This window comes from Xyrauchen texanus, chromosome 5 (assembly GCF_025860055.1).
Source record: "Xyrauchen texanus isolate HMW12.3.18 chromosome 5, RBS_HiC_50CHRs, whole genome shotgun sequence".
NCBI lineage: Eukaryota > Metazoa > Chordata > Actinopteri > Cypriniformes > Catostomidae > Xyrauchen > Xyrauchen texanus.
Window position 1 is genome coordinate 17090157 of NC_068280.1, and position 27216 is coordinate 17117372.

The 27216-nt window shown below is 38.8% G+C and overlaps 2 protein-coding genes across 2 annotated transcripts; both read left to right on the top strand.

The window, feature by feature from the left end:
- Positions 1–230: 230 nt before the first annotated feature.
- scpp1 (secretory calcium-binding phosphoprotein 1) lies at positions 231–3199 on the top strand. Its single transcript, XM_052127441.1, has 9 exons — positions 231–468; positions 588–642; positions 771–818; positions 894–956; positions 1138–1167; positions 1274–1309; positions 1449–1487; positions 2330–2395; positions 2475–3199. The coding sequence occupies exons 2-9, from the start codon at positions 589–591 to the stop codon at positions 2973–2975; spliced, it is 837 nt and encodes a 278-aa protein (XP_051983401.1). The 5' UTR covers positions 231–468; position 588; the 3' UTR covers positions 2976–3199.
- A 7975-nt stretch (positions 3200–11174) lies between these two features.
- On the top strand, positions 11175–15648 carry tnip2 (TNFAIP3 interacting protein 2). The gene is made up of 6 exons (XM_052127253.1): positions 11175–11732; positions 12906–13199; positions 13397–13486; positions 13658–13936; positions 14073–14189; positions 14407–15648. The coding sequence occupies exons 1-6, from the start codon at positions 11412–11414 to the stop codon at positions 14647–14649; spliced, it is 1344 nt and encodes a 447-aa protein (XP_051983213.1). The 5' UTR covers positions 11175–11411; the 3' UTR covers positions 14650–15648.
- The last annotated feature ends 11568 nt before the right edge of the window (positions 15649–27216 follow it).

The following is a 27216-nucleotide window of genomic DNA, read 5'->3' on the forward strand; positions in this document are numbered from 1 at the left end:
TTGTTTACGTGGGACAAACGGAAGACTGGAATGCTCTCATATGGACTTCCTGTCCCAGTGTGGGATCAGACAAACTCTTACTCTGTATTTAGAGGCCACACACCCTATAGTTTAACATCCTAAAATAGACACGTACAGGAGAGGAAGTTCGGGTTAGTGCACACTAGTGTGTGTCAGTGCATATTGTAAACATTCTTAGTGTGGCACTCTTATTTTCTTGTATTTATATTCCCGCTTCAGTTAACATGCCCCCGCAGCCGTCTGAGTGTGGAGGCACGAGTAGAGTGTTGGCGAGCAGGAAGTGATGCTGTTACCTTAATGAAGAGTCAGGTTGATAAATAGCTCGTTCTCCCGACATACCGTACCATTAAATCCAGCCTTTAACTTTAACAAAACACAGTACTCTGTTCATTTAGTGGATTACTGCTACTTTCTTGTACTTTATTTTTACACTGAGAGAAAAGAAAGGTAAGGTTTTCAAACCTAGCCCATACATAATTTATTTAGAAACAGAAATGTTAAAACATGATAAAAAAAATACATTGAACAGTATTTTATACTCTTAAACTCAAAATTGTGTATTTCAGAATGAAACTTGCCATATTGATTCTGTTCCTGCTGGGAGCAGTCTGCGCTAATCCAGTGAGTATACTAGAGTGAACAACCAAACTAGACTTGAATAACAATCAGTTCAGTGGTGATGTGCAGAATATTGTAATGCATTACAAAAATGACTTTTTATGATTTTCTTGTGATATTTTCTTGTGTAGATCTTGCATAAAATGGCTATGGAGATGCTTAAACATGCATCCAACTCTGTAAGTTTAAGTTTAAATTTAACTTCAATAAACTAACTTTAAAGAGTTTTCTTACAAACTTTTTGTATTCCACAGTCAGAAAGTTCCTCAATATCTGAAACTTCTGAACAGAGCATTACCTCAGAACCTTCCAAAGAGGTATGCTTTCAGGAAATTTCAGTCAAATTCCATGTCACATATATGCAAAAATTAAATTAGATGTGTATCTAGAGGCAGAAAAAAACTAAATACTGTAAATGTATACGTAGTGTATTCATACAGAAATTACTACACTTACTGCCCAAAGGTTTTCAAAGCTGTCCTTTTTTTTTTTAAACAGAAGTCCAAGGAAAATACCTCTGACAGCAACGTAAGTGGAAACATTAGAACTTAAATCTTATTAGAACACGTTTAAAAAAAAAAAAAAAGACTTATAAGGTTATGGAATCACATTTATTTCTTGATTTTCTTGATAGAGCTCAGAATCACTTGAGTCTGAATCAGCTGAACCGGTAAATTAACAATTAATGTTTACATTCAAATATTATCTTTTCAAAAATGTGCAAAATCACAGAACAGGTGAATCTAACTGAAAATTTTGTAACATGTTATTAATATATATATATTTATTTGTTTTTTCTCTGATTCAAGATCTCTAAAGAGAGCCAACAGCACTCAGTAGAAAGTCTGGTAAGTTTTTACCCCATTATATATAACAAAACTCATGCTACATCAAGCCTATATATTTAAGAGATTTTCCCTATACTTAAAAAGTGAAAATGTGCAGTTCATATCTGATCAGATCAAATTACACAAATTATTTTTGATGGTGCAACCTAATGTATTCATGTTGATTCAGCCATAATTATTATTTTACATACTTAAAAAAAACATAGCTCATTTAGTTTTATATCTGGTTTATGGTTATATTTAATTATATTTTTATATAAATACACTCACTGAGCACTTTATTAGGAACACTTGTTGAGCTACTTATTCCATGCAATTATCTAATCAGCCAATCGTGTGGCAACAGTGCATAAAATCATGCAGATATGGGTCAGGAGCTTCAGTTAATTTTCACATCAACCATCAGAATGTGGAAAAAAAAAATTGATCTCAGTGATTTCGACCATGGAATTATTGTGGCATGATTGTTGGTGCATGACAGGCTGGTTTGAGTGCTTCTGTAACCGCTGATCTCCTGGGATTTTCACGCACAACAGTCTCTAGAATTTACTCAGAATCTTGCCAAAAACATATAGTGTTCCTGATAAAGTGCTATGTGACTGCATATATTTATTAAATAAATGGTTTTATATTATTGTTACCAAATGAAGCAAATTTTTTTATGTTATCTGAATACGTTCATTATACACAAAATAAAGTTAACGAAATTAGATTTATGTGGTAACATCTACATTTTATCCATGTCATAAAATATTATGTTAAATTATTTTTCAATCTGACTGTAAAACTAAATTCATTTTAAGGGTAAAATAATGTATTTGTTATGTTATTTTTACCTATAGACTGGAATAAGTGAGACTGCAGTGACATCAGATAACACTCAAAGCAGTAAAGAGAAATTTCGTAGGGTAAGGAACAACAAAAGTGCATACAGCAATTTATCTCAGGAATAACGACTAATATGCATATCATGATGAATTCATACAGGGCTGGATATACACTCTCAAATGGGTCAATGCAAACTACACCAGCAAAGTGCCAGCAAGCAGTCAACTAGATGAGGATGACCAAACGGATGATGTACAATCCATTGACAACACAGACAAGTCTACTAATGCTGTATCAAAGAAAAGTGAAAGCAGTGAATCGAGTGAGAGCCAGGAAATGGTTGCTCTGAGCAGCAATGGCACAAAGGAAGAGGATAACAGTGCCAACACAAGTGAAAGCACAGAACACAGCTTCACTGTTGATGGTGCTGAATTTAGCTCCAGCAATAGCAGCAGCAGCAGCAGTAGTAGTAGTAGCAGCAGTGAAAGCAATGAGAACAGTAACAGTGCAGCGGATGACAACAGTCACTCAACTGAGTGTCTACCTGGGACCGACAGCAAAGAATGTGACAGTGAGGAAAACTTTCCCCAGGATATCGGTGATGATGGTGCAACTGACCCTTTCAATGGTTTCCTAATGCCTGATGAATCTGAGCTCTAGCAGCAGTAAAAAAATAAAATAAAAAAAAACATACATTTATATTATTCAATGCTCTGATATACGCAAGTGGAAATCCCAGGAACATATTAGAATGAGAATGTGTTTTTAACAATTAAAGGGAGGGTATTTAAGTACATTTCTGGCTATTCTAATATAAACAGGTCAATATAGCCTAGATTACTATATTATTTTTAATAATTTATTAATATATATATATATATATATATATATATATACATACATACATTCATACATACATACAAAATGGGTATATATGTGTGTGTATGCATGTATGTATATATATATATATTATCTTTAAATTACCTCAGTCTACATCTTCATCAATTAAATATATTTACAAGTATTTACAATCCAAGTTAAGCTCCATTGACAGCATTTGTGGCACAATGTTGATTACCACAAAATAAAGCGAGATTACAGAGTGGCACTTACAATGGAAGTGAATGGGGCCACTCAAAAGCGTTAAAATAATCACGGTTTCAAAAGTACAGCTGCAAGATGCAAACAATGTGTGTTAACTTGATTTTAGTGCAATAACGTCACTTACTAACATTTTCTATGTGACGTTATAGCCAGTGTTACAACTTTGATGCCATGATGACATTACAATGTAAACCATGAAACAGATGTAAAATTGATGATTTCAACAACTTTACAGCTCAAATAATACACACGTTTTAACAGAAGAATTAATGTAAATGCTTTTATAAAATTATGTGCATCACATTTCTGCCTTTAAACTCTACAATAATTGGCCCAAATCACTTCCATTGCAAGTGCCTCACTGTAACCTCAATCTTTTTCTTTGCTTTTTTCTTTCTTTTTTTTAAAGAAAAGGAATGTCAAGTCGAAATGATTTTTTGGTGGTAATCAGCATAACATAAATGCTGTTGATTGAGCTTAACTTGTATTGAACCCAGAACATTTCTTTAAAATATACTGTACTCTATAAAACATATGTTTTATTTCATACTGAATTAATTTGAGCAGACTATGCTTTTTATCATGTTGATTCTTAAGCCTGGTATTGTGTGCAGTATTTGTATTTATAGAGTTTGTGGTCAATTATTTATAATGTTGGTGTAAACCATTTTCAAATAAATAAATAAAGAAGCAATGGGCTGCTTGAGTACTGTTTTTCCCGATGTGTTCACATAGCATTCATAGCACTAAAACGTATTGTTTGTTCCTAAGATCACATTTCTAAAATGATGGGAAAGCCTTGCTATTGCAATTTTGCAACAATAGAGTAATTACCAATTTCTTTGACTGTAATTTCACAGATAGTATTGATACCTTTGTAGAAGCATGCCTAAACAAAAGCATGCATAAAAGGCTGAAATAGCAGCAGGCTATGCAAAAGCACATTTAACAGTGAGCTGATTTTAAAGAGTGAAGTGTTCATTGTCATTCTATTTCCATTAAAAAAATTTCAACTTCAAGATTGTTTTGCTAAAATGTATGTTTATTACGTTTTTTAATCACCATTTTATTCACTAGTTAATAAAAATAGTCCTGCAGTGTGGCAAATGCATTTTTAAGAGTACACATATTCTTTGAAGTGTCTTAATTAATGAAGTTGCATGCATAATTATAATAAAATATTTAACATTTTTAATTGTTTTAGATTGTGCACATCACACCACAAGTGGGACATGGCAATATGTTTATAATTGGCTTGTACAGTATGCACACCATTTCTATCAAACCATGTCATTGCTGATCTGATACCACAAGATGGTGGCAAACTTTAGAGAAAAGTGGTGGAGTTTCCCTGTTCAGAACATCATAAACTCACATAAACATTGCATTCTGAGCGGGACTTTCTGCTGTTTCATGTGTGCTGTTTTTGGAAGAGGGATAAAGACACCTTAGACTAAGAATGAGGGTTTAGACGTTGTAAGTTTGTTAATTACTATATAATTAAAATGGTGCAATCTTCAGATAACAAAGTAAGCACCACTGGCATTCATTGTCTAGACAATCGACATAATGTGATCCAAGATAATGACATGGCATTATGTGGCTATTATGGAAATTGTATAAAACAATGGAAGGTTTTTTTAATGGACAATAAAAAGAAGAGATGGTCTGAGAGGAAAATTTGAATAATAATTCTTTACATTTATGTAGCACTTTTTTTTTAGACACTCAAAGCACTCTACATAGTGTAGAGGGAATCTCCTCAACAACCACCAGTGTGCAGCATTCACCTGGATGATGCGACGCCAGCCATAATGCGCCAGTACGCTCAACACACACCAGTTTTTGTGGTGAGGAGAGTACAGTGATGTAGCCAATTCAGGGATGGGGATTATTAGGAGACCACGATATATAAGGGACAATGGGGGGAATTTTGCCAGGACACCGGGGTACACCCCTATTCTTTATAAGAAGTGCCCTGGGATTTTTATTGACCACAGATAGTCAGGACTTCAGTTTAACATCTTATCCAAAAGGTGGTGCCTTTATTTCTTTCTTTTTTTTTTACAGTATAGTGGCCCTTTCACTATACTAGGGCATTAGGACCCACAGAGACCAAAGGGTGAGCACCCCCTGCTGGCCTCCCTAATACCTCTTCCTGCAGCAACCACAGTTTTGCCCAGTAGGTCTCCCATCCATGTACTGGCCAGGATCAATAGGCTCTATGCACGTCGCAGTTCCGGGTTCGCGTGTACTAGGCTATCAACTTCCGGTTCAACTTCCTGTTTATACACAGACAGATATGGCTCTCTTTTATAGTCATTGTCTTCAAGACTTACCTCGTCTGACGGTAAATGATGTAGACCGACTCATAAAAAAATCATGTGCTGCTCCTAACAGGTTTCGAGTGGTGTGATTTTGTTGTATGTGCGCAGGAGGACATGCTTGTTGAGCGTATATACAAAAATATTGATGTAATGTGCACCATTAGAGACCGAGAAGATCTGTTTTTTTTTACCACTACTGTTACGAATGGGCAGCGAAGGCAGATGAGGAGATGCGGATCCAAGTGCAGTTCAACTTTTATTGAGGAACAAACAAGGCAGGTACATGGAAAACACGGGAACAAAGGAAAAACCCTCGATGGCGAAATTAACACAAGACTGAGGAAAACGGGCAGGGAACACACACCAGGCTAACAACATTCAACGATAGACCAGGACTAAACAAAGAACCAGGGTATAAATACATAAACATGGGACAAATGGGCCAATGAACAAACAGAACTCAAACAAGATAACAAGGTGATTAACAGAAGCAAAATGGCAAATTAACGAGGGCAGGTGCAAACAATGAACGGTGAACACGAAAGCTAACAAAGAGACTATGGAGTTACAGAAGGGACAAAAGTGAAAACTAAGGAATGCAAAGGTGACAAAAATGGCAAACAAAAGGGCAACAGTGAAACAAGACAAGGCAAACATAACAACTACCTACTGAAGTGTTTGCATGTTTAGGTCATTTTTAGATAACCAGTGAAGTATTTCTCAATTTCTACAATTGTACAAATGTTGCTTTATTTAATGACTGTGTGTTACAGTGTGGCCACATACCACTGGTGGTCCATTCAATTATAATATACAGCATTATATTTATTGTATTCTTATTTATTTACACTATAAACAATATTTACATATATACACAAAATACTCATATATATATATACACACACACACATACTATATTTATACAATATAATATATATACACCTATTTATTATATTACATTAGACATGTATATGTACATATATATTTAGATTTGTATAGGCTAGTTAATAAATACATATGTTATGCATTATGAAATTATAATAAAAAATGCATAAGGAAACACTGTCTTAGTTTTGTCTGTTGATCAGATTCATGAACAGAGTGTGAAATCCATAGTTTTTACAAAAGTATATGTACAATATTTACATTTACCTTACCACATTAACAAGGATGAGGGTTTGTAGACTCAGTGGCTCCATGCCTTGACAAGTGGTCCACATTGGTAGTTCACAAGCAAACATGCCACTGTAAACAGTTGGTTTATGCTACCAGAAATGGACAAGGGGATGACTGTGTCAAACAACTTATGCTCCTTCACTCGACGGATAAGACGTTCAACATGTACCCTGAGCCTGGCCACAGACTGAGTGTGTATCACTTCATGAGGTAGCATTTGTTTTCCCTTGGTCAGGAAAACAGGCCGGTGAACTTTGCATGGCACTAGGCTATCAATTAAGAAGCCCTTATCCACCATGATGGCCATGTCAGGAGTAAGAAGGTTAATGATCCCTGACTGTTTGAACAACTCCCTGTCACTTATAGACCCTGCATAGAGTCCAGACACAAATGTTATTGCACCATGAGGTGCCATTCCTATTAAAGCCTTGAATGTGCAGTGAGACTTATAGTTTGAAAAACCTCACTTTGTAATAGCAATGGGGAAGGTGTTTGGCCGCGGATCTCAGTACAATCCAGGATAACCTGTGTGTCTCGGAAAAGATGAAATTCCTCTGGCAGATGGGCTCGTACTCTCTCTTTCGGCATCCAAATGCACACTGACCCCAGGACAAAGTACAGGAAGTTGGCCCAGGTTGTTATGATGCGGCTCACAGTGGCCTGATGTACATGGAAGCGATGACCAAGGTCCTTTTGCTTGAGGCCCAAAGCAAGATGCATCATGAACAGGAAGTCTATTGCAGGAAGTGCCCGAGTGTTTCCAGCCTCCTTGGTGACTTTGGAGTTGGTGACACGAATCATTCTGTGCATTGCTGGTTCAATCAGTTCCCAGAAGGCCATCAGGTGGTTATAGGTTGCAAATCTGTCAAGAAATAAACGTACATTGGTTCTCACATGGCATAAAAGACTTACACTTAGCTTTATAGTATAGTAATTTCCAGTTTAGGAAATAAGAATACTGAACTACAAGTAACTGATACAACAATCTTGTAATACATCACGAGTCATGAAAATTATGGAATTCGGTATGTATGATTAAACTAAATCTGATTGCTGTTGAAGACAACAGATGTTATTCATACTTGTAATTATGTTAGCCTATGTTGTTGTTATTATTTTGGTCGGTGTAGCCTACTTTTACGTGCAGCTAGCTTATACAACTCCAATAATATTTAATAACAACGTGGACTTGTGTTTTCAAGACAAAGGCAACGCTATTACAAATGCTTATCACAGGCAATATAATTTTACCTTGTATAAAAGTGTATGTCCTCATCGGACCCAGCAAATCTCTGGAGACCAAAGCGAAGTATGATCTTGGTCTGGTCCAACTGCTTCCGTAGATCTTCTATCTCCCTCGTCAACTCCTCATTTTCATGTAATACCATGTCCACAGCTGCAGCTTCGGAAACTGAACAATAATCGTGTCCAGTCCTCTCCACGTCAAAGTCCATATCTTGCTCTACATCCGAGTCAGGATCAGGGGCAGCGCTCTCTCTCGCCGTTCCACGGTTCCACTCAAACAGTGTATGGAAAGCACCTTTTTTCAGACGTCTCAGTCCCTTCCATAAAGTCATCAGGTTTGAAATGAATGCTACACACCTTTGTGTTTTTGTTGACTTGGAAGTCATCCCTCCTGATCTTAATGATCCATTTTTTTCTGAGATCCTCTTCCACGGGAAATGAATGAAAACTCACAGTCGAGTTGTATCTTGCCGACACTAACGCACGACGGCACACAACAATGTTCCGAACTAGGTCTCATTAGCTTTTGATATCGGAAAACCCTTTTCTCCATAGTTCAGCTGCCAAGATAAGAATAACTAGAATGTTTGTCGTTGTTAATTTTCGCGTGTCCGATCTAATACGGAACCCGGAAACTGTTTGCCCAGTATAGAGTGTAGTCGGAAACACGTCACAATCCCCGCTGCATAGAGCCTATGCTGCCTTGCTTTAATGGGCTACCGCGCAAGAGCCGCAGGGTGATATGGCTGCTGGCTAAAGTAAAGGGATTCATTATAGGGACTTCAGTGACTTCAGTGTATCACTTGTAAAGAAGCATACAGTATTTGGGGTAAAGAAATATTAAAGAGAAAACCATTGTAAAAAAATAAAAAATTAAAAAAAAGGGAATTTCATTGGATCGGTTTTCCTGTTTCCTTCTTAATTTGCAGTCAACTTTAAAGGGTAACTAAACCCTAAACCAACTTTTTTTAGTTAATGATCTGTAAGAATGGGGCTTTATTAGTACTGGTCATTGATTCAAGTAATTGTTTTTACATTTGTTTATGAAGTGTTTTAATTCTACAATATATGGTGTAAAAACGTCTGAGTGCTGCCCTCTTCAGGTTGAACGGTGGCTACTGCAGTTGAATTTTCCTATTGGCTGTTTGCGGTACTTCGTGACGTAAGCAGTGACAGCTGACGTAAGCAGGTTCCAGCTCACCATGCCCTTGGTACGAGCTACCATGCCCATGGCAGTATAAAAACCATCTCGTTTCATCAAAACCACTGTAGCGAGTCAGGAGCTGGAATTGCGAGTATTGAAAACGATCAGGATAGAGTATTTTAGCATCTATTTAGCATAGCATTTATATAGTTATTTAGATTATTTCGTGTAGCCTAGGTAGTTAATTAGCATATTTGTTAGTGTAGTATTGTTAGAAGCATAGTTAGTTAGTAGCATAGTATTGCGTCAGTTAGGATAGCTTCAAGTTAGCGTAGATTATCTGTATTTAGTACAGTGGTCAGGATGGTAGGTAGGTGTAATGTTGCTGGTTGCAACAGCACTGCTGGACTGTATTGCTTTCCATATAGACTTGGAAATTAGAGCCAGGGGTTGCACGTCCTTGTTCTGGAAGACCATGAGTTCCGCCTAGAGCTGTAGGAGTGTGCAAACTGCATTTTACGCGGGATTGCTTCTCCAACGCAATGGAGGTGGAAATGGGCTTCTCCAAACAGCTTGCGCTGAAAAGCGACGCAGTGCCAAACGCTGCTCCTCCTGCATGGACACCACCACCTCAGCGGCGTCTTGAGGTGAGTGATCATATATATTTGAATCACAATTTATGGTTAGGCTAAAGTTAATCCTCTGGGGCCGACAAACGCGTGTTCGCGATGCGGGAGTGTTAAACGTATTGCAACCTTATACATTGTATTACAGTATTGACTACCTGTATAGTTTTATTTGGAGATATGGTTTTGTACATGATGACGTTACGCTTTACGTCACATTCTTTTAAGTTGAGAGAACAGCTAACTGATGTTATGTTCAAGTGAAGCTTGCTAAATAAAAATCCTGCTAAAAGGATAAGTGAAGGTGAATGCGCACTCGGATGCTCAACAGGGAGTTAAAACCGCAGTTTGAGCCAGCGGCTCGAATTGATATGGCTCCGGCCCTGTGTCCACAGACAATTAACCCTCCTCCACTTCAGGTGAAGGTGGGGGAGAAAGGTCCTCGACTTCAAATGACCGCTCCGTGGCAAAGCTACTTGCGTCACTCTAGTCACTCTCCATTTTAGAGTCTGACAGCAGCTGTCAATTAATCTGTCACTACGGGTCTCAGGTGCACGCCCCCCCCACTCATCCCCGCCCTCGGTTCGTCCCCTCTATCCCCGCTGGGGTCTGCCCACTTTTCGAGCATTTTTCAAATATTGCTAGTGGGTGGAGTCAGACTCTGAGCAGGGGTTTAGTTACCCTTTAAAGTAGTCATTGCAGCAGCTAGCCAAAGTGTTACAGTATGATGACAAAATAAATAAATTAACAAATAAATACAAAATTAAGCAACATCTGGGTTTCTGTTATTTTAAAAATAAATGTACAGCTATAAAACGCATTTACTTTTCAGATCTGTGAATTATTTTCTTAACATATGCCTGTAGAAGATCTATAAACCTTGCTAATAATGCCAGTGAGCCAAGTTCAACAGTTGCTCTGTTTACATGCTATACAGACAGACGTATGAATTTTGACTGACATGGGTGCATTTACACTGAAAACCAGCGAGAAGCGAAAGCTTCCTTTATTTTAATGGGTGCATTCTAGTCTGTCGCGTCACATCACTGGCGGTGAAGAGGATGGGACGCAACGTTCGTGTTCACGCACCAGGTGGCGTCCAACTGATCTTTTATCTTCACAAACCACACAGAGACAGAACTGTCTATCAAATATGTAAAATGACAGCTAAAGCGCACATGACTCGACAAATAATACGATTAGATGATGCCAAAAAAATGGTCTCTAAACTATTTTTCGACATTTATGTGAAGTGGAAAAATATACCCTATTTGAGATGGGGGAAGTCCCTTCGAGGAAATCCCCTCTTCATAAAATAATTTCGAAATTGAGTGTGGCTCTTACACAGCTCTACGTCTTTAGTGTACAGCAGACGCATGTGTTGACGCTCAAACCTTTTTTACAACGTATGGGAAAATAGTACTTTATGTGCGGCGGTTATTTTTTGTTTTAATGCAAGAGCGGATTATTCGGTATGGATGAAATAAAGCGGGAGAACGAGGCGCTGAGGGCGAAGTTACGCAGCTGCTCTAAACTCAACACCTTTTATCACGAAACACAACAAGAAATTACCCATTTAAATCAGATGGTTTCCTCCAAAAATGGAATTATTGCCGATTTGAGGGCAAGACTGGCAAAGTATGAGAAAACTGTGGTTATAGATGGAGAAGAACCGTATATTGTTGGACCGTCGAAATCTCTTATCGAGAGTTTGTGTAAGGAAATTTGCAAATTTCAGCAAAAACTCAAGGATTCAGAGGCGGACGCCGCCCAGAAACAGGAAACCAGTAACACAGTAAGTAAAATAATTTTGTGATTTTCCCCTACTCCTCTGCAGTCATCTGACCACCACGCCGTCTGTCAATTTTCTTTTTTTCTTCTTCCCCCAGCACAATTTATCTACTTCCCCCAGCACAATTTATCTGATTGTTAAACGAAAAGCTAAACGCAGCGCAACGAATGGAACAACACTAGCGTCTCGAGTCGCGTTTGTAACCGTTAACGTTTCTTTATAGTGGTCGTTCACACAGAACACGTCCTTGCGCTTAAAAAGAAAAAACGCCGTAGCGCCACGAATATAGCAGGATGTAGGTTTCTCGAGACACGTTTTAAAAAGTTTATATACTTTTCAACTTGACATGGCTCCTGCGCGATACGCAACAATGTATATACATTGATTAATAAAAACGAGACGCGCCGTAACGGTCAAAGACGTCCGTAAATAGACTATGAACAGTAGAGCCATCTTTGATTTTTGACGGAAATGAATATGAGGCTGTTTGGGATAGACTTACCATCTCTTTATTAACATACACTGTGTTAAGCAATCAAAATGCTCATAGGTAACATCTCATTTTCCACAACTCATGTTGTCTAGAGTTTTTTGTCTACTGACATTTCTTGAAAATATATTTTTATGATGTAAACGAAAATATTTTAAACAACTGTACAACCCATTTAGACTTTAAATCTATCCCACACAGCCTCATTTTCATTCCTGTCAAAAATTCAAAGATGGCACTACTGCCTTCAGCTGCTATTGTAAATATGCGTTTCCCACTGGGATGTTGCACATGTATGACCCCTCATGTTGCAACTATGACTAGGAAACTCAGATAATGTTGATAGCATAGTTTCTAAGATGGAAAGTGTAAACTTTCAACTGAATTTACGGGAGAGTACAGTTTTTCTAGTGAATTACTTCTCATTTTTCCAAATACAGCTAATTGTTAGCGCTTGCCATTTTGTAAAGTTTATATTATTTGTGAAATACTTTAGTTGTAGGCTAATGTCTTTTTTCCTTTGTATGTAAATGATAGGTCACTCATACATGGATGCTTTAGTATTGAACTCTGATGAATCTACACTACATTTATTGCCCACTTTCACCTGACCTGTGGGGAAATGGCCATGAAGGAGTCTTTCTCTAGAGTGCTATGAGTCTAACCTGACTGTTTGCTTATTCTAGGAGATCCAGAGATTGCAAGAAAAGTTAAAGGAGAAGGGTCAAGAGCTGGAGACGATCAGGAAGAGACCCGAACAGGAGAAAGAGAGGGAGATCCAGCTACTGCGCTCCACCCTGGCCGACAGGGACAGGGCACAGGCCACCAGGGCAGTCCTCTGCAACTCTCTTGCTGAAGAAGCCACGCAGTTGAGGACCCAGCTGGGGGCCACAGTGCAGGTGTGCCAGGAGCTTTTGAGTCGGTTGGAGAAAGAGAAAAGCAAGACTGTCACGACGGATCAGAGAGCTCAGGTTCATGAGGTATGGCAGGGAAATGCAACACACCCATTTTCACTATTGAAAGCCACCTTCCAGCACCCAAACTCTAAATTTAACTGCACTGTTTGGAATTGAACAGTATTATCGACAGATACGATGCACACCAGGATCACCATGTATACACTTAGCAATTGAGTTTTTACAATTGTTTGACCTTGCTCTTTTTGTATCTTTACCAGGCAACAGATTCCTCAGAGGTTTCCCATCTAAATGTCATTATCAGCAAGTTGCAAGAGGAGAATGACCAGCTAAAAAAGAGAGTTGCCTATGTAAGGACCACTTGATGGAATTGTTATTTGATCACCAACTGACAATTGTTGTACCCATGTCATACACAGAAAATGTTACTCTGTACCTTTTATGCAAAGTAAAAAAAAAATGGAACTTGGAAAATGCCCTCTCATTTTCTACTTCACATGTTTTAATTCCTTTCTTCTCAGGTGGAAAATTTAAACTCAAAGTGGCAGAAGTATGACTCCACTAGAGAGGAGTACGTGAGGGGGTTGTGTCAGAAGTTGAAAGAATCCAATGGCCTGGCATCTGCAGGTCCCACCATGACCCAGACACCAACAGTGGGCAGCGCGGCTCTGATCCAGCAGGAGATAGCACAACTAAATGGCATTCTGGAGGAGAAGATGATTGAATGTGAGAGACTCAGAAGAGAGAGGGATGACAATTCAAGAAGAGACCAGGAGCGCATTCAGATGCTTGAGCAACAGGTCTTTATCAGTTTTCCACATGCACTTTTTGATGCACCAACCAGCTGAACTCATAATTCATTTAAACAGGAATAGTATTTTTGTTTTTGCCTTTCTGCACATTAACCCAGTGCCATAATTGTTTGCTCTCTCATAGGTGCTGGCCTATATTGAGGACTTTAAATCGGAGAGAGCAGACAGAGAGAGGGCTCAAGGAAAAATTCTGGACCTTCAAGACCAAGTTGGGCGACTCCAGTTGCAAATCCGCACACAGGCAAGTCTGCATATTTCTACTAAATAACTCAACCATTGTGAGTTTCTCAAATCATTGCAGCTACTTCATCTCCAGTAGCACACACTGTAAAAAAAAATTTGTCAGGTAACGTTAAGAAATGTCATCTAAATTAACTGGTTCTATTCAAGTAAAAAAGTATTATTTACTATGACTAAATCAAACTTTTAATAACATACATTGTTTCTTTGTCCCACAGAGCATCCAAGAAGCTTCTTCCTCACGACGACTCCAAATGGGCTTAAAAAAAGCTCCCCACCGACAGACCAACACTGCCGAACCTCTAAGGAACAGTCCCCCAGAAACAAGCTCAAAAAGAATTATCAGTAACTCGGCTCCGCAGGGAGCCGCTGAACTGCAGTGCCCTCGTTGTCTTACTACGTACGATGACGAACACACGACCGAATACCTAAACCACTGGGACGAGTGTGCCAAGCTGTGAGTCTCTGACACCTCACTGACTTTTTACAGGGCACAACAAGCACTGAGGATTGAATCACTACAAACTCACTGACTATGGAGTGTGTGGCAGAAAGGGTCTTGATGAAGGCAGAGGCATGTTGAAACAGGATGGATTCGGAGGAAAAGCTTTGTTTCATTTCATTGATTCTTTTTTATTTCTGATGTTAAGTCTGGTTGTGGCACAGTGCTCATGATATGACTTAGAGTTGGTCATTCCTAGTTCAAGGTCATTGAATGCAAATGGTTTGTTTGTTAATTAATGATTATTGCTAAATTCAATCTCAAACTGCTCACATCAGAATGGCGAGCATGTATGGTTAATAAGTTGGTGAGTTTCCCCATTTGTTTGGTGTCACAATTTGTCTAAGAGTCTTTTGTTTGCGTTAAATCAAATTTTTGCTTAATACTGTATGGCAGGTCTGTGTAAAATCCAAACGGATGCTAAAATTGGTATCATATACCTCATTGATATGTATTCGGTTTATCAACTGGTTTGCACTTTTTGCTGTTTTAATTATTGCCAAATTCAAATGATAAAAGCACATACCTATTATATTTAATACATAAGCTTCTTTATTAGTAAACTTTAAAATATCATTTATACAGTTTATTGTCATGGTGCTAATTGTAATGTAATGTTCGTTTATATTTCTTTCTCTTGTTATTTGTAGGCTGGATATATTGTTATTATTTGTCTTGGGTTTGAATTAATATTAAATAATTATTAATTTTTACCAGGAAATACAGAGCAGCACACACTATTAATAATCTGTTGATTTCTGATCTATTAATTTTATATTATATATATATTTTTTTATGATAATAAATATGTTATTACAAATAATATTCTAAATGGTTCAACATGTGATTGCTTTCTCAGACTTCAAGGCACCTTTTGACTGTAAGGTACTTGTCAAAAATACCCTCCCCCTCTCTGCAGTTGAAAACATTCTAGTTTTAAGTATGAGAGGAAGTTCCCTACATCCTGGTAAACTGAGACGAAGTATTTGTTGTGTCTGACCAAATGGCTTTCAATTGCAGTGCATTTGAACAGTTTAAAGGGTTTTTAATTGAAAGGTTTTTATTGAAAATATCAAACAGACATTTAAATGCTATAAGAACAAAAGGGTTTATTTTTGTAATAAAATCATATTTGCTAGAGGCCCTTTCTTTTCAATATATGTGATCATTTGACAAGTTGCCTTTGTTTGTACATGGCTAGAGGTAATTATTAGTTGGAATTAAGGAAACCAGACACTGAAATAGAAGTGTGATAATGCGGGTAAAATCATGAGGCATAGTTTGTCATAAAGCATTTAAATTCAAGTCCCATGGGATTTGAAAGTGTGTGTAGTGTGCAAGTGGTGGAAAGCCCCTTCCCAAACAGAACTGAAAGGACAGGCTGTATAACTGCAGCAAATTCTCAGCTGTCCTGAGGCCTGGAAGTGAATAGCACACTAGAGAAGCAGGCCACTGTAGGGTAGATGGATATAGCAGTGCTGGTTATTTAAAGGGGAGGAGGCTATAGCCCTATTAGAATGGTATTAGCTTTATATGGGGATGTGGGCTTATGTAATAATTAGCAGTGCGTCTCATTAATTTGAATCGAGTGCGAATCGGTCACGTCATTAATTTTTACGGACTGCGTGTTCCCACGACGGTAAAAATTACACCGTGATTTACCTACTATAAAAAATAACATCTGGCCTGTAAAAATAACATCTGGTACTATTAATTCAGTACAAATTGGCATGTTAATAAAAAGCCAGTAAATTCCACTTCCTAGCCATTCAGCCCTTTAAATATCACTGTTTCTTAAGTTCTTAGAGAGCCTGAAGTGGATGTTGATAAAGGTAACCAGAAAATGTAAGGCACGCTTCACAAATTCAGTTCCCTTTCTATTCAGTTCACTTGACAATGTGAGAATCGGTATGGGAAATTCCTTCTGAATTCCTTCTGATATTTGAAGCACTTGTACAATAATGCCAATCCTGAGATTGGCAAGGGTGTTTGAACACCACCCCTTTAGGCGTTCACACATTCACACACTGCTCATTCCCCGGCAGAGTTTGCCGGGATGACACACAAATATGTGTCTGTGTGTGGTGTTCACATAAGAATATTCTCTTATAAAATAGAAAGCATTCGCTGTATGAGACGCATTTCACATGCTATTCACTCCCCACCAGAGTTTTCTGGGATGTTACATGAAATGTTGCTCTTCAAAAAGACATAAACTTTCTAATTTCTCTCCCCCTCCCCACCGGAGTTCGTTGGGACTGGTATGTTACACAGAATGTTGCTTCTGTGTGTTGTGTTAAAAGGATGTTCTCATAAAGAGAAAAGCACTCATTGCACTGCACAAGGCACACACACACCCGAAGAAGCCCTTCATGCTTCTTTTTCCGACGCATTACACATGTATGTGGAGCGCACCTGCCAGTTTAGGCTGTCGGGATCAGCTTTTTGTTTGCTATGGAGGATCCACAAAAGGCATGTCCATCTCCAAGCAAAGGCTCTCTCACTGAATCGATGATGAATGCCCCTCGCTTAGGAATCACAGCGCATGAGATGCCCTATTGGTGTGAAAGCACATTCATCTAGAGGCATGGCCACTTCATAGGCACGGATAAATGGTGTGTCCTTGCAGGACATATGCTTTGCAGCAGGTTGGTCGTCACAAATACTATGCGGAGTCCATCTCTTCCAAAGTCCTCTCTGTCTTGAGCGCTTATTGTTCCAACACTCAGCAGGTGAGCCCAGGCCCTTTTATTACGGGTGGTCTACCTGATATATGTATATTTCGCTACAGCCACCTGTTTATAACAGTGAGTCACAGTGACACGCATGCGCCCTTGGCGCCATTCGTGCCGTGGTATGTGATGTTAGAGCCAGCACTGGAGAGGTCTCATGTGTAAAAGACCTAATGGTATGATGGCAGATGTTGCTGTCATAAAACCCAGCATTCACTGATGAATCGTCAGAATGCGCTCGCTCGTGAGGTGCTCATGGAGTTGAGAAAAATTCCCAAAAAGGAGATTTGTTGGTTGGGAGAAAGTGTGTTTTTCACCCAGTTGACATTGAGACCTAGACTGTTCAAATGGTGAAGTATTAAGTCTCTGTGCTCACATAACAGAGCCTCTGATTGGGCTATTAATAGCCAATCATCAAGATCATTTAGAATGCGCATGCTGCTTATCTTCAAAGTGGCGAGCACTGCATTGACAGATTTCGTGAATGTGCTGGGAGCCAAAGACAGGCCGAAGGGGAGGACAGTCTGTGATGCGATACAATTTGAACATGAAAGTATGCATCCTTTAGATCTATTGATGCAAATCAGCCCTGTGGGTGGATGTGCAATAAGATCCGTTTCTTAGTAAACGTTTTGAATGGTTGTTTTGCAAGCACGTGAATATCTTCACAAGTTGAAGCGTCAAGATTGGGCAAAGAAATGCATGTAGACAGATTTTTCAAAGGTTTTGTGGACAGATGAAATGAGAGTGATTGTTGATGGATCAGATGGATGGGCCGGTGGCTGGATCACTAATGGACACAGGGCACCACTTTGAGTCAGGTGTCAGCAAGATGGAGGAGGGGTACTAGTATGGGCTGCTATCATAAATGATGAGGTAGTTGGACCTTTTCGAGTTGAAGATGGACTGAAACTCAACTCTAAAGGCAACTACCAGTTTCTGGAAAGTATTTTTTTCAACAGTGGTACAGGAAGAAGTCTTCCTGTACCACTATTCAAGAAGGCCATGACCTTAATGCAGGACAATGCTTCATCACATGCATCCAAGAACTTCACTTCTTGGCTAGCCAGCAAGGGCCTCAAAGATGCCCAAATAATGACTTGGCCCCCTTCCTCACCTAACTTAAATCCTACTGAGAACTTGTGGGCCCTTCTCAAACGTGAGATTTACAGTGTGGGAAGAAAATACACCTCTTTGAACAGCATTTGGGAGGTTGTGGATGGAAAGCTCATGGCAGTTATTGAAAAGAAGGGTGGCTATATTGGTCTCTGAATATTTTTGAAAGGCTAAAAATGTTGTTTACAGTAATTGTCATTTTGTGTTACTTATTTGTTTCACCTACTCTTAAAATTGAGAGTAAAATTGAGTAATTTAGTTTCCTAATGATTGTGCACACTAATAGTTGCCTAATAATTGTGCACACTTATATATTCCCCTGAGAAAGACAAAACTAACATGTTTTTTGTTAAACATTCAGGTTTGAGGTTCAATATCATTTTGGATTGACTGAGGGCATTGTGGTTGGTCAACAATAAAATTAATCCTTAGGAATACAATTTGCCTAATAATTGGGAATGTAGTGTAAAATAGGTCAAAGCCCGGCTTCTTTTTTCGAAATGAGAAAGTAGCAGCTGTATAACCCTTTGTGGGCATGGCATTCCGGAACAATCTCAATACGTTTTTTTGCCAGGAGAGAGTTCTGCCCGAAACAGCCGGAACCATGGACAATATAATGCCATTGAAACGAGGTGGCTGTCATGCAAACTAGATTGTATAACCATGTTCGATAATTTTTTGCACCCAATCTGACACACACTTGAGAGCTTGCCATGCATCTACCTAATGAGACAGCGGGTGCATTGGTCCACTCATTATAAAGAGGAGATAAAGTGCCACTCGCCATAGGGAAGCGGTTGTGCATAGTTTGTGTGGTATGAGAAGAGTGAAGAGAAATTGAGCCCCTTCTTTGAGAATGTAAGTGCATCTCATGCAGCAGCAATGAGTGCTTTTCTCTTTTCTTGTTGAAAGCATATTTATACACAACACACAGAAACAACATTTTGCATAACATCCTGGACCCGGCGAACTTTGTTGGGGAGGGGGAGTGGAACAGCATGTGTGTCGAACAGGGCTTTCTTTGGATCTGGGCCGAGAAGACCAGTGGGCTCCAGATTCCCCTTCTCGGCGTTGAGCCGGTCAGGAACGTGCCAGGTAGGATTTCTTCCATCAGCTTGGGATTCTCACTGAGATGGGCGAGGCTTTTGCTTGGGCCATGGTTTACATGGTGTCACCGATGGCTCAGTGGCGGCGGGAGTTGGGTTCTTCACGGGAGCGGGACAGATGAGAAGCAGTACTTCTTTATGGCAAAAAAATCACTTGTGACTGCTTTTTAAACATCATACATCTCTGTGAGCTTTAACCAGACATGCCGGTCCAAAACCACCAGATTTACTCATTGCTTCCGATGGCCTGCGCAGTGATTTTTGTAGTATGCAGTGCCAAGTCTGTGGGCATGAGGAGTTCCTTAAACACTTCGGGGTTCAAGCCTTACTCATCTATATCTTTGAGAAGTTTGGCCTGGAAGACTTGAAGCACCACCATGCTATGAAGTGCAGAGCCGGCCTGGGCCGTCACCTTATAAGCTTGTCAAGCCAGTGTGGACATCAGTCGACATGGCTTGGAGGGGTGGGACTTCCATCCCATAGCGGTAGTTGGGCAGAGATGGGCTGCAACCGCCTTTTCATTAGGGGAAAGCTTCAAATATCCCTTCTCCTCTGCATGGTCCACTTTCTGCAGCTCCGATCTGGGTGGGAAATGAGTAGGGAGCGCACCCCATCCTTGTGAGCTCTGTGTGGACCACTGGTAAATATGGTGCAGGTTTTTAGGCTGCAATCTGCTGGCAACAGCCGGCCTGCAGGAACCACTCATCCAGGCAGGACTTTACCAGCTCCTCTGGAGGGAACACTCGATACCGAGCTCCTCAATCACCCATGTGAGGATGCGAAGTAGCTCTCTGTCAGTGCCATGTGCCATTTACTTTTAACATCCCGTGGACGGATTTATATTATAAATGATACAGCTCCGGGATGCTGCGAGAAGTGGGTAGGAGTCTCACTGAAGTGCTAGTGTGAAGACGACGAGCATCTGAAACTAATTGCAGGGGGCGGGTGAGTCTTCGTTGCAGGTGCAGAGATTCAGGCGACGAATCATCCTGTTGCATCTGAAGGGAAGTCCCGTCCACTGAAGGGTGTATGTCGATGGCAAAGAGGGCTTTTCAAGATAAGATGTAGTCATAGTCAAGATGCCTTGAATGAAGAAAATTATGAAAATATGGTAATTGAGCACCTGCTTATATAGGCCAACTGCGTGCCTAAAGGGGCAGGGCGGGGCTCAAACACCATTGTCAATCCTGTACACCTAATTATTCATGCAATTATCTAATCAGCCAATCGTGTGGCAGCAGTACAATGCATGAAATCAGGCAGATACGGGTCAGGAGCTTAAGTTAATGGGGAAAAAAAAAATTCTCAGTCATTTCGACTGTGGCAGGAATGTTGATGCCAGATGGGCTGATTTGAGTATTCCTGTAACTGCTGATCTCCTGATATTTTCAAGCAGAACAGTCTTTAGATTTTACTCAGAATGGTGCAAAAAATAAAATAAAAAAATCCATTGAGCAGCAGTTCTGCGGATGGAAACACCTTGTTGATGAGAGCGGTCAACAGAGAATGGCCAAACTGGTTTGAGCTGACAGAAAGGCTATAGTAACTCAGATAACCACTCTGTACAATTGTAGTGAGCAGAAAAGCATCTCAAAATGCACAACATGATGTGCAATGTGTTGCCGCTAGTTTTAGCGCCTTAGCCAACCTCAGTTTAAAATGTATATTTCAAACAACATTCAAATTCAACCTTAGAAATCAAGAGTTCATGGCAAATTTGCCACAAACATGGCAAATTGTCAATTGTTGCCAAAGGTTTGCTGCAGGTTCACCACTACCGATAAATAGCTGTAAACTTCTGGCAAACATTTGTGGTAAATCATAAGCTCATTTGCATGTGAAAATATTGAGTGGCAAATTTGTCTCTAGTTTGCCAGAACTCTAGGTATTTTGAAAGCGCACACTGAAGTGTGGCTAGTTGCTACATTGTTTATTATTTACAATTCGTTGGTTAGACCAGCATCACAGCTAGGCAACTCCCCTACTTACAACAAGCCATGAGTGATAAGTGCATGAACATACAGCACTCAATTTTGACGGTTGAAAAAAAGCATCTTCAGAGTATAGTATACTCCGTTTTGGATGGAGTATACTATAGTTAACATACAACATACAAGTTGTGTGTGCAACGGGACCCTGTCTCATGGAGCAAGCATATGTAAAGAGTTATCACTCCTTTTTCTCAGTTTCATTCTACTGAAAACTGTTTGGAAAAATAATGTAATCTATGAGAATGCTGCACATGATCTCCGATCATCTCGTGAGGTGCTGTGAGTTTCGCTTTATTTCCACGGAGCAGTTCGCTCTTGCATTGTGAACGCAACACTGCAGGTTCAGTAATATATAGAGGTATCTTTGTATTAAAGAAACGAAGACAAAAGTGATTAAATCATAAAATAATACAAGACACGTTTACATTGAACCTAACATTTAGTTCCATTTTCTTTTCTTTAGGCAGCATAAACTGTATTACCAAAACGCAATACAAACACATTTGGTAAGAACACACATTTGGCAGCATTTTTTGGGAACACAAGGGAATTTATTAGGCTTATTTATTATGACGATTATTAGAATTATCTTTACATTTATAACTGTCTTTAGTTCTTAATTTGTATGCTGTTAGTAATTTTCACATGTTGCCGCATACTGATACTTGTGTGATGGCAAATGGGGCCGTTGGAGATGGTAAATGTTTGTATTTGGGGAGGTGGTTATATATATATGATTTTTAATCACTTTGTTATTTTAATTGCTATTTTCGTTTAGTTTAAAGTGCAATTTGAATTTAGAAATGTCTTTTGTTTAATTTTTTCATGTTTCAATAAATTAATAAAATTTTAAAGCAAAATCAATAAAGCAAAACTATTCACCGACCTTGGGGGTTGACCATATAATTGGATATCAAATTTTAAATGCAATTATCATTAAAATATTTTTTACATATCGTATAGCCCAAAAGGGAAGTGATTTTATGGAGACCCGCGTACTCAATTACATATTTTAAGTGTACATTTCAATTACGTGTACTCAATTCCATATTACAACATATTACCTATTATGTTTGCATATTTGTTTGTTTTTGAGTAGTCTATGGCAATATAAACATTTTATTTTATTGAAAAATGTTTTTGAATACAGTAAATTATTTGTTTGTGGTATGGCTCTTTCAAAAAAATGCATCAACCAAAAATAAAAAAATTGGCTCCTTAGTGAAAAAAGGTTCCCGACCCCTGATTTACACAATGTCATTCCTCGTGCCATTCCAAAGTCATATTCTTCCGTGGAATACATGACGAGAAACAAAAATGTGTGGTGAATGAGGTTCTCAATTTTCTGCCTAACAATCTGGTAACTGGCCTTAAGTTCGTGTCAATATTCATTATATACAAGATCATGTTCTGGATGGTTGTCTGTCAGACATGTGAAAGAGCATCATGGTCCCCTGAGTCAGTAAACCCTTGATGAGCTCAGATGCAAGACCCTAGCTGGTGGCAGGAGGGAAAACTCCAGCAGGAGTTTTATGCTCTCTATTTCAGTCAAGTCACAATTTCGAAATGACATAGCCCAGGCACAAACACTTCAGAAAATGCTTGCGGCCAAACCTTTTGTCATGTTTTGCACAGAACAGTGTCATTTTATTACCTAGAGTCATTTATTGTGAAGTCATCGAGAATATCGTGTACTCTGAAGAATGTAACCAGAGATTTCAGAAAAGCTGAAGTGATTGATGAGTGGGCCTGCTGTAGTTTTGTTCTTTTATGAAACCTTTTTCCTCGGAGAAGTGAAAAGTAGGCAGGAAGGGATTCCCCACCCACACACGCACACATGCGCACGCACGCACACATGCGTTAGGCCCACAGATTGGTGTACTATTGCAGAAATGCACACACACCACAATCCACCCTCACGAAGTGGGAATAATTAGGTCAAAATATCACTTGACTTTTACTGTAATATTTTTATAGCAATTTTTTACGTTCAAAATTGTAAAAGTGGCAACTACAATCTTCATTAAAGGAATATTACGGGTTCAGTGCAAGTTAACCTCAATAGACAGCATTTGTGGCATAATATTGATAACCACAAAAAAATATTTACTTAGAAAAAATAAATAACACATTTACAGTAAGGCACATACAATGTAAGTGAATGGGCCAGTCCATAAACATTAAAATTCACATTGTTTCAAAAGTATATCAAAGATATACACATTATGTGTGTAAACATGCTTTTACTGTAATACAATCACTTACTAACCTTATCAGTGTAATGTTATATCCAATATTACAACTTAGTTGCCAAGAAAATTCAAAGCTGGTAAACCTCATTAGTGATTTTATCATACTACAGTCATAATAACACACAATGTTTGTGGCTATACTCTTAAAACTGTTTGTATGCCATTTTAATGCTTATGGACTGCCCCATTCACTTCCACAGTGAGTGCCTGGCTGCAATTGCTTTTAATTAAACAAGGGATGAGCTAAAAATATTTTCTGTGGTAATCAATATAATTCCACAAATGCTGTTGATTAAGATTAACTTGACATATGTAACATGGAATATTCCTTTAAGATTCAAAAATTAAAATAGCAGTTTAGCGCTTCAAAAGACTCCTTCCAAACTGGTAAAAAAACCAAAATGTCCTTGTGCTGTTTTTTTTTTACCTGTTATTTACCAAACAGGCACACCAGAATTATCTTTGACTTCACCTGCCATGTTCTTCCAAGAGGGAAAACTGTGAAACACCATGCCAAAACAGATAAAAATGGCCTTTAATCTATAAAGCAGGGAATTCCCAGGCATTGGCTCACTACATTGCTACATTGAAATAAGAAGCACATTATTTAACACCGATTGTTGTTGTTACCGACTGTGGTAGAATTATTGTGGCCTGTCGTGTAATTTAAAAAAATTTTTTTTAAGAGAGATCAGGGCTCAGACAGAACTCTATTGTCAATTCCAGTATGTGGAACGATGGGGGTTTTCCCTTCTGAGCTGTCTGTGTTTCTCCCCAGCTCTGGGCCATCTTCAATGGAAAGATCTTCACTAGTGATTACAAACTGCACTATCTCATCTCCAATCTCTGAATCCTCTCTAATAAGCCCAGCTCTCTGTCTTTGAACCTGCCATTGTCCAAATCCTGATTCAGAAGACTGACAAGAGATGTCTGGGCAACACACGCAAAAAAATTCCAAGCAGGAGAGCATAATTAAGGACAGTTGTTATACAGTTGAAGTCAGAAGTTTACATACACATTGTTTTTTTTTTTACTAATCCACAGATTTAATATTCGCAAACTATAGTTTTGGAAAGTAGTTTAGGGCATCTACTTGACAAGTAATTTTTCCAACAATTGTTTTCAGACTGTTTCACTTTTAAATGACTATATCACAATTCCAGTGGGTCTGAAGTTTAAATACACAAAGTTAACTGTGCCTTTAAGCAGCTTGGAAAATTCCAGAAAATTATGTCAAGCTTTTAGACAATTAGCTAGACAAATAGGAGGTGTACTTAATTGGAGGTGTACCTGTGGATGTATTTTAAGGCCTGCCTTCAAACTCAGTGCCTCTTTGCTTGACATCATGGGAAAATCAAAAGAAATCAGAAAAAACATTGTGGAGCTCTACAAGTTTGGATCATCCTTGGGAGCAAATGCCTGAAGGTACCATGTTCATCTGTACAAACAATAGTATGGAAGTATCAACCCCATGGGGCCATGCAGCCATCATACCACTCAGGAAGTAGACGCATTATGTCTCGTAGAGACAAACATAATTTGGTGCGAAAAGTGCAAATCAATCCAAGAACAACAGCAATGGAACTTGTGAAGATGCTGGAGGAAACGGGTAGACAAGTATCTATATCCACAGTAAAACGAGTCCTATATTGACATAACCTGAAAGGCTGCTCAGCAAGCAAGAAGCCAGACTACATTTTGCAAGTGCACAAAGGGACAAAGATCTTTTTGGAGAAATGTCCTCTGGTCTGATGAAACTGTTTGGCCATAATTACCACCGTTATGTTTGGAGGAAAAAGGGTGAGGCTTGCAAGCCAAAGAACACCATCCCAACCATGAAGCATGGGGGTTGCAGCATCATGTTGTGGGTGCTTTGCTGCAGGAGGGACTGGTGCACTTCACAAAATAGATTGCATCATGAGGAAGGAACATGATGTGGATATATTGAAGTAAAAGTCATCATCCAGGAAGTTAAAGCTTGGTTGCAAATGGGTCTTCCAATTGGACAATGACCCCAAGCATACCATCAAAGTTGTGGCAAAATGGCTTAAGGATTACAAAGTCAAGGTATTGGAGTGGCTATCACAAAGCCCTGACCTCAATCCAATAGAAAATATTTGTGCACCAGACTCAGTTACACCAGTTCTGTCTGGAGGAATGGGCCAAAATTCTAGCAACTTATTGTGAGAAGCTTGTGGAAGGCTATCCAAAATGTAAACAATTTAAAGGCATTGCTACCAAATACTAACAAAGTGTATGTAAACTTCTGACCTGCTGGTAATGAGAAAGAAATAGAAGCTGAAATAAATAATTCTCTCTACTATTATTATGACATTTCACATTCTTAAAATAATGATCCTAACTGACCTAAGACAGGGACTGTTTTCTATGATTAAATGTCAGGAATTATGAAAAAAACTGAGTTTAAATGTATTTGGCTAAGGTGTATGCAAACTTCTGACTTCAACTGTAAATTGACAACAAGTCAATGTACAATATACAATTAATTCTGGAGAAAGCAGTTGTCACGCTTTTGTTTAAATATGTAAATTTGCAATAAAAAAAAGAATTGTACATGTATGGAATCATCTTGGGTAGTTGCACATAAAAACTACTTTAAACTTCATTTTGACAGTATAAAGTGAAACTGGCCTCAACCAAAAATGTCTTATTAAAAAGATTTGACAGAAATGAGGCAACTCCAGCATTGCATAATTGGTGACCATAGGTAGACAATCTCTTTACAGAAGCACTAACAGGAGATTCTCAAAATCTCCCGTCAATGGCTTAGTCTCCAGTCCCAGGCAAACAAGCATGAATTTTTCATTACATTTTAAACTAGACTGAGTGTATACGGTCTAAAATTCACACACCTTTAAAATGTAGGTACTCAGGTACTGAATACTATATTCAGTACCTGAGTACCAGGACCAGGCAGGCAAGATAACACGCCTCTGACATTATACAGCTTCGGTTCATCCTTCCTGAGGGCTTTTGAATCAGATGCTTTGTTCACTTGCAGGATGTCATCTGCATAATAGTAAACAGATTTTGGCTGGTTTATCTTGCTATATATAGAGTATAAATATGCTTAAATATATCACATAACATACTGTAAATGTTTTATAAGAAGATGAGCAACAGTTCCTATAATCTTTTATATCTGTTTCTTTGTTACTCGTTAAAAAAGGTGGTAGGCGTTCTACCACATTGAAAAAGTTTTTTGGCAGGAAGTGAAGAAAAAAAAAAAAGCCCTGCATAAAACAAAGTTTGATGATGACGGATAGTGACAAAAGTTCCCTTTCAGTGGGAGTCTAGGGTTTAGAAAT

What these genes read in the sequence shown, in the direction of transcription:
- scpp1 (XM_052127441.1), top strand. Translation starts at nt 589, where the DNA reads ATGAAACTTGCCATATTGATTCTGTTCCTGCTGGGAGCAGTCTGCGCT. An exon ending in AAAATACCTCTGACAGCAAC is followed by an intron (nt 1,168 to 1,273) that starts GTAAGTGGAAAC and finishes TTTTCTTGATAG; the next exon opens with AGCTCAGAATCACTTGAGTC. An exon ending in AGTCTGAATCAGCTGAACCG is followed by an intron (nt 1,310 to 1,448) that starts GTAAATTAACAA and finishes CTCTGATTCAAG; the next exon opens with ATCTCTAAAGAGAGCCAACA.
- tnip2 (XM_052127253.1), top strand. Translation starts at nt 11,412, where the DNA reads ATGGATGAAATAAAGCGGGAGAACGAGGCGCTGAGGGCGAAGTTACGC. An exon ending in TTCAGATGCTTGAGCAACAG is followed by an intron (nt 13,937 to 14,072) that starts GTCTTTATCAGT and finishes GCTCTCTCATAG; the next exon opens with GTGCTGGCCTATATTGAGGA. An exon ending in AGTTGCAAATCCGCACACAG is followed by an intron (nt 14,190 to 14,406) that starts GCAAGTCTGCAT and finishes TTTGTCCCACAG; the next exon opens with AGCATCCAAGAAGCTTCTTC.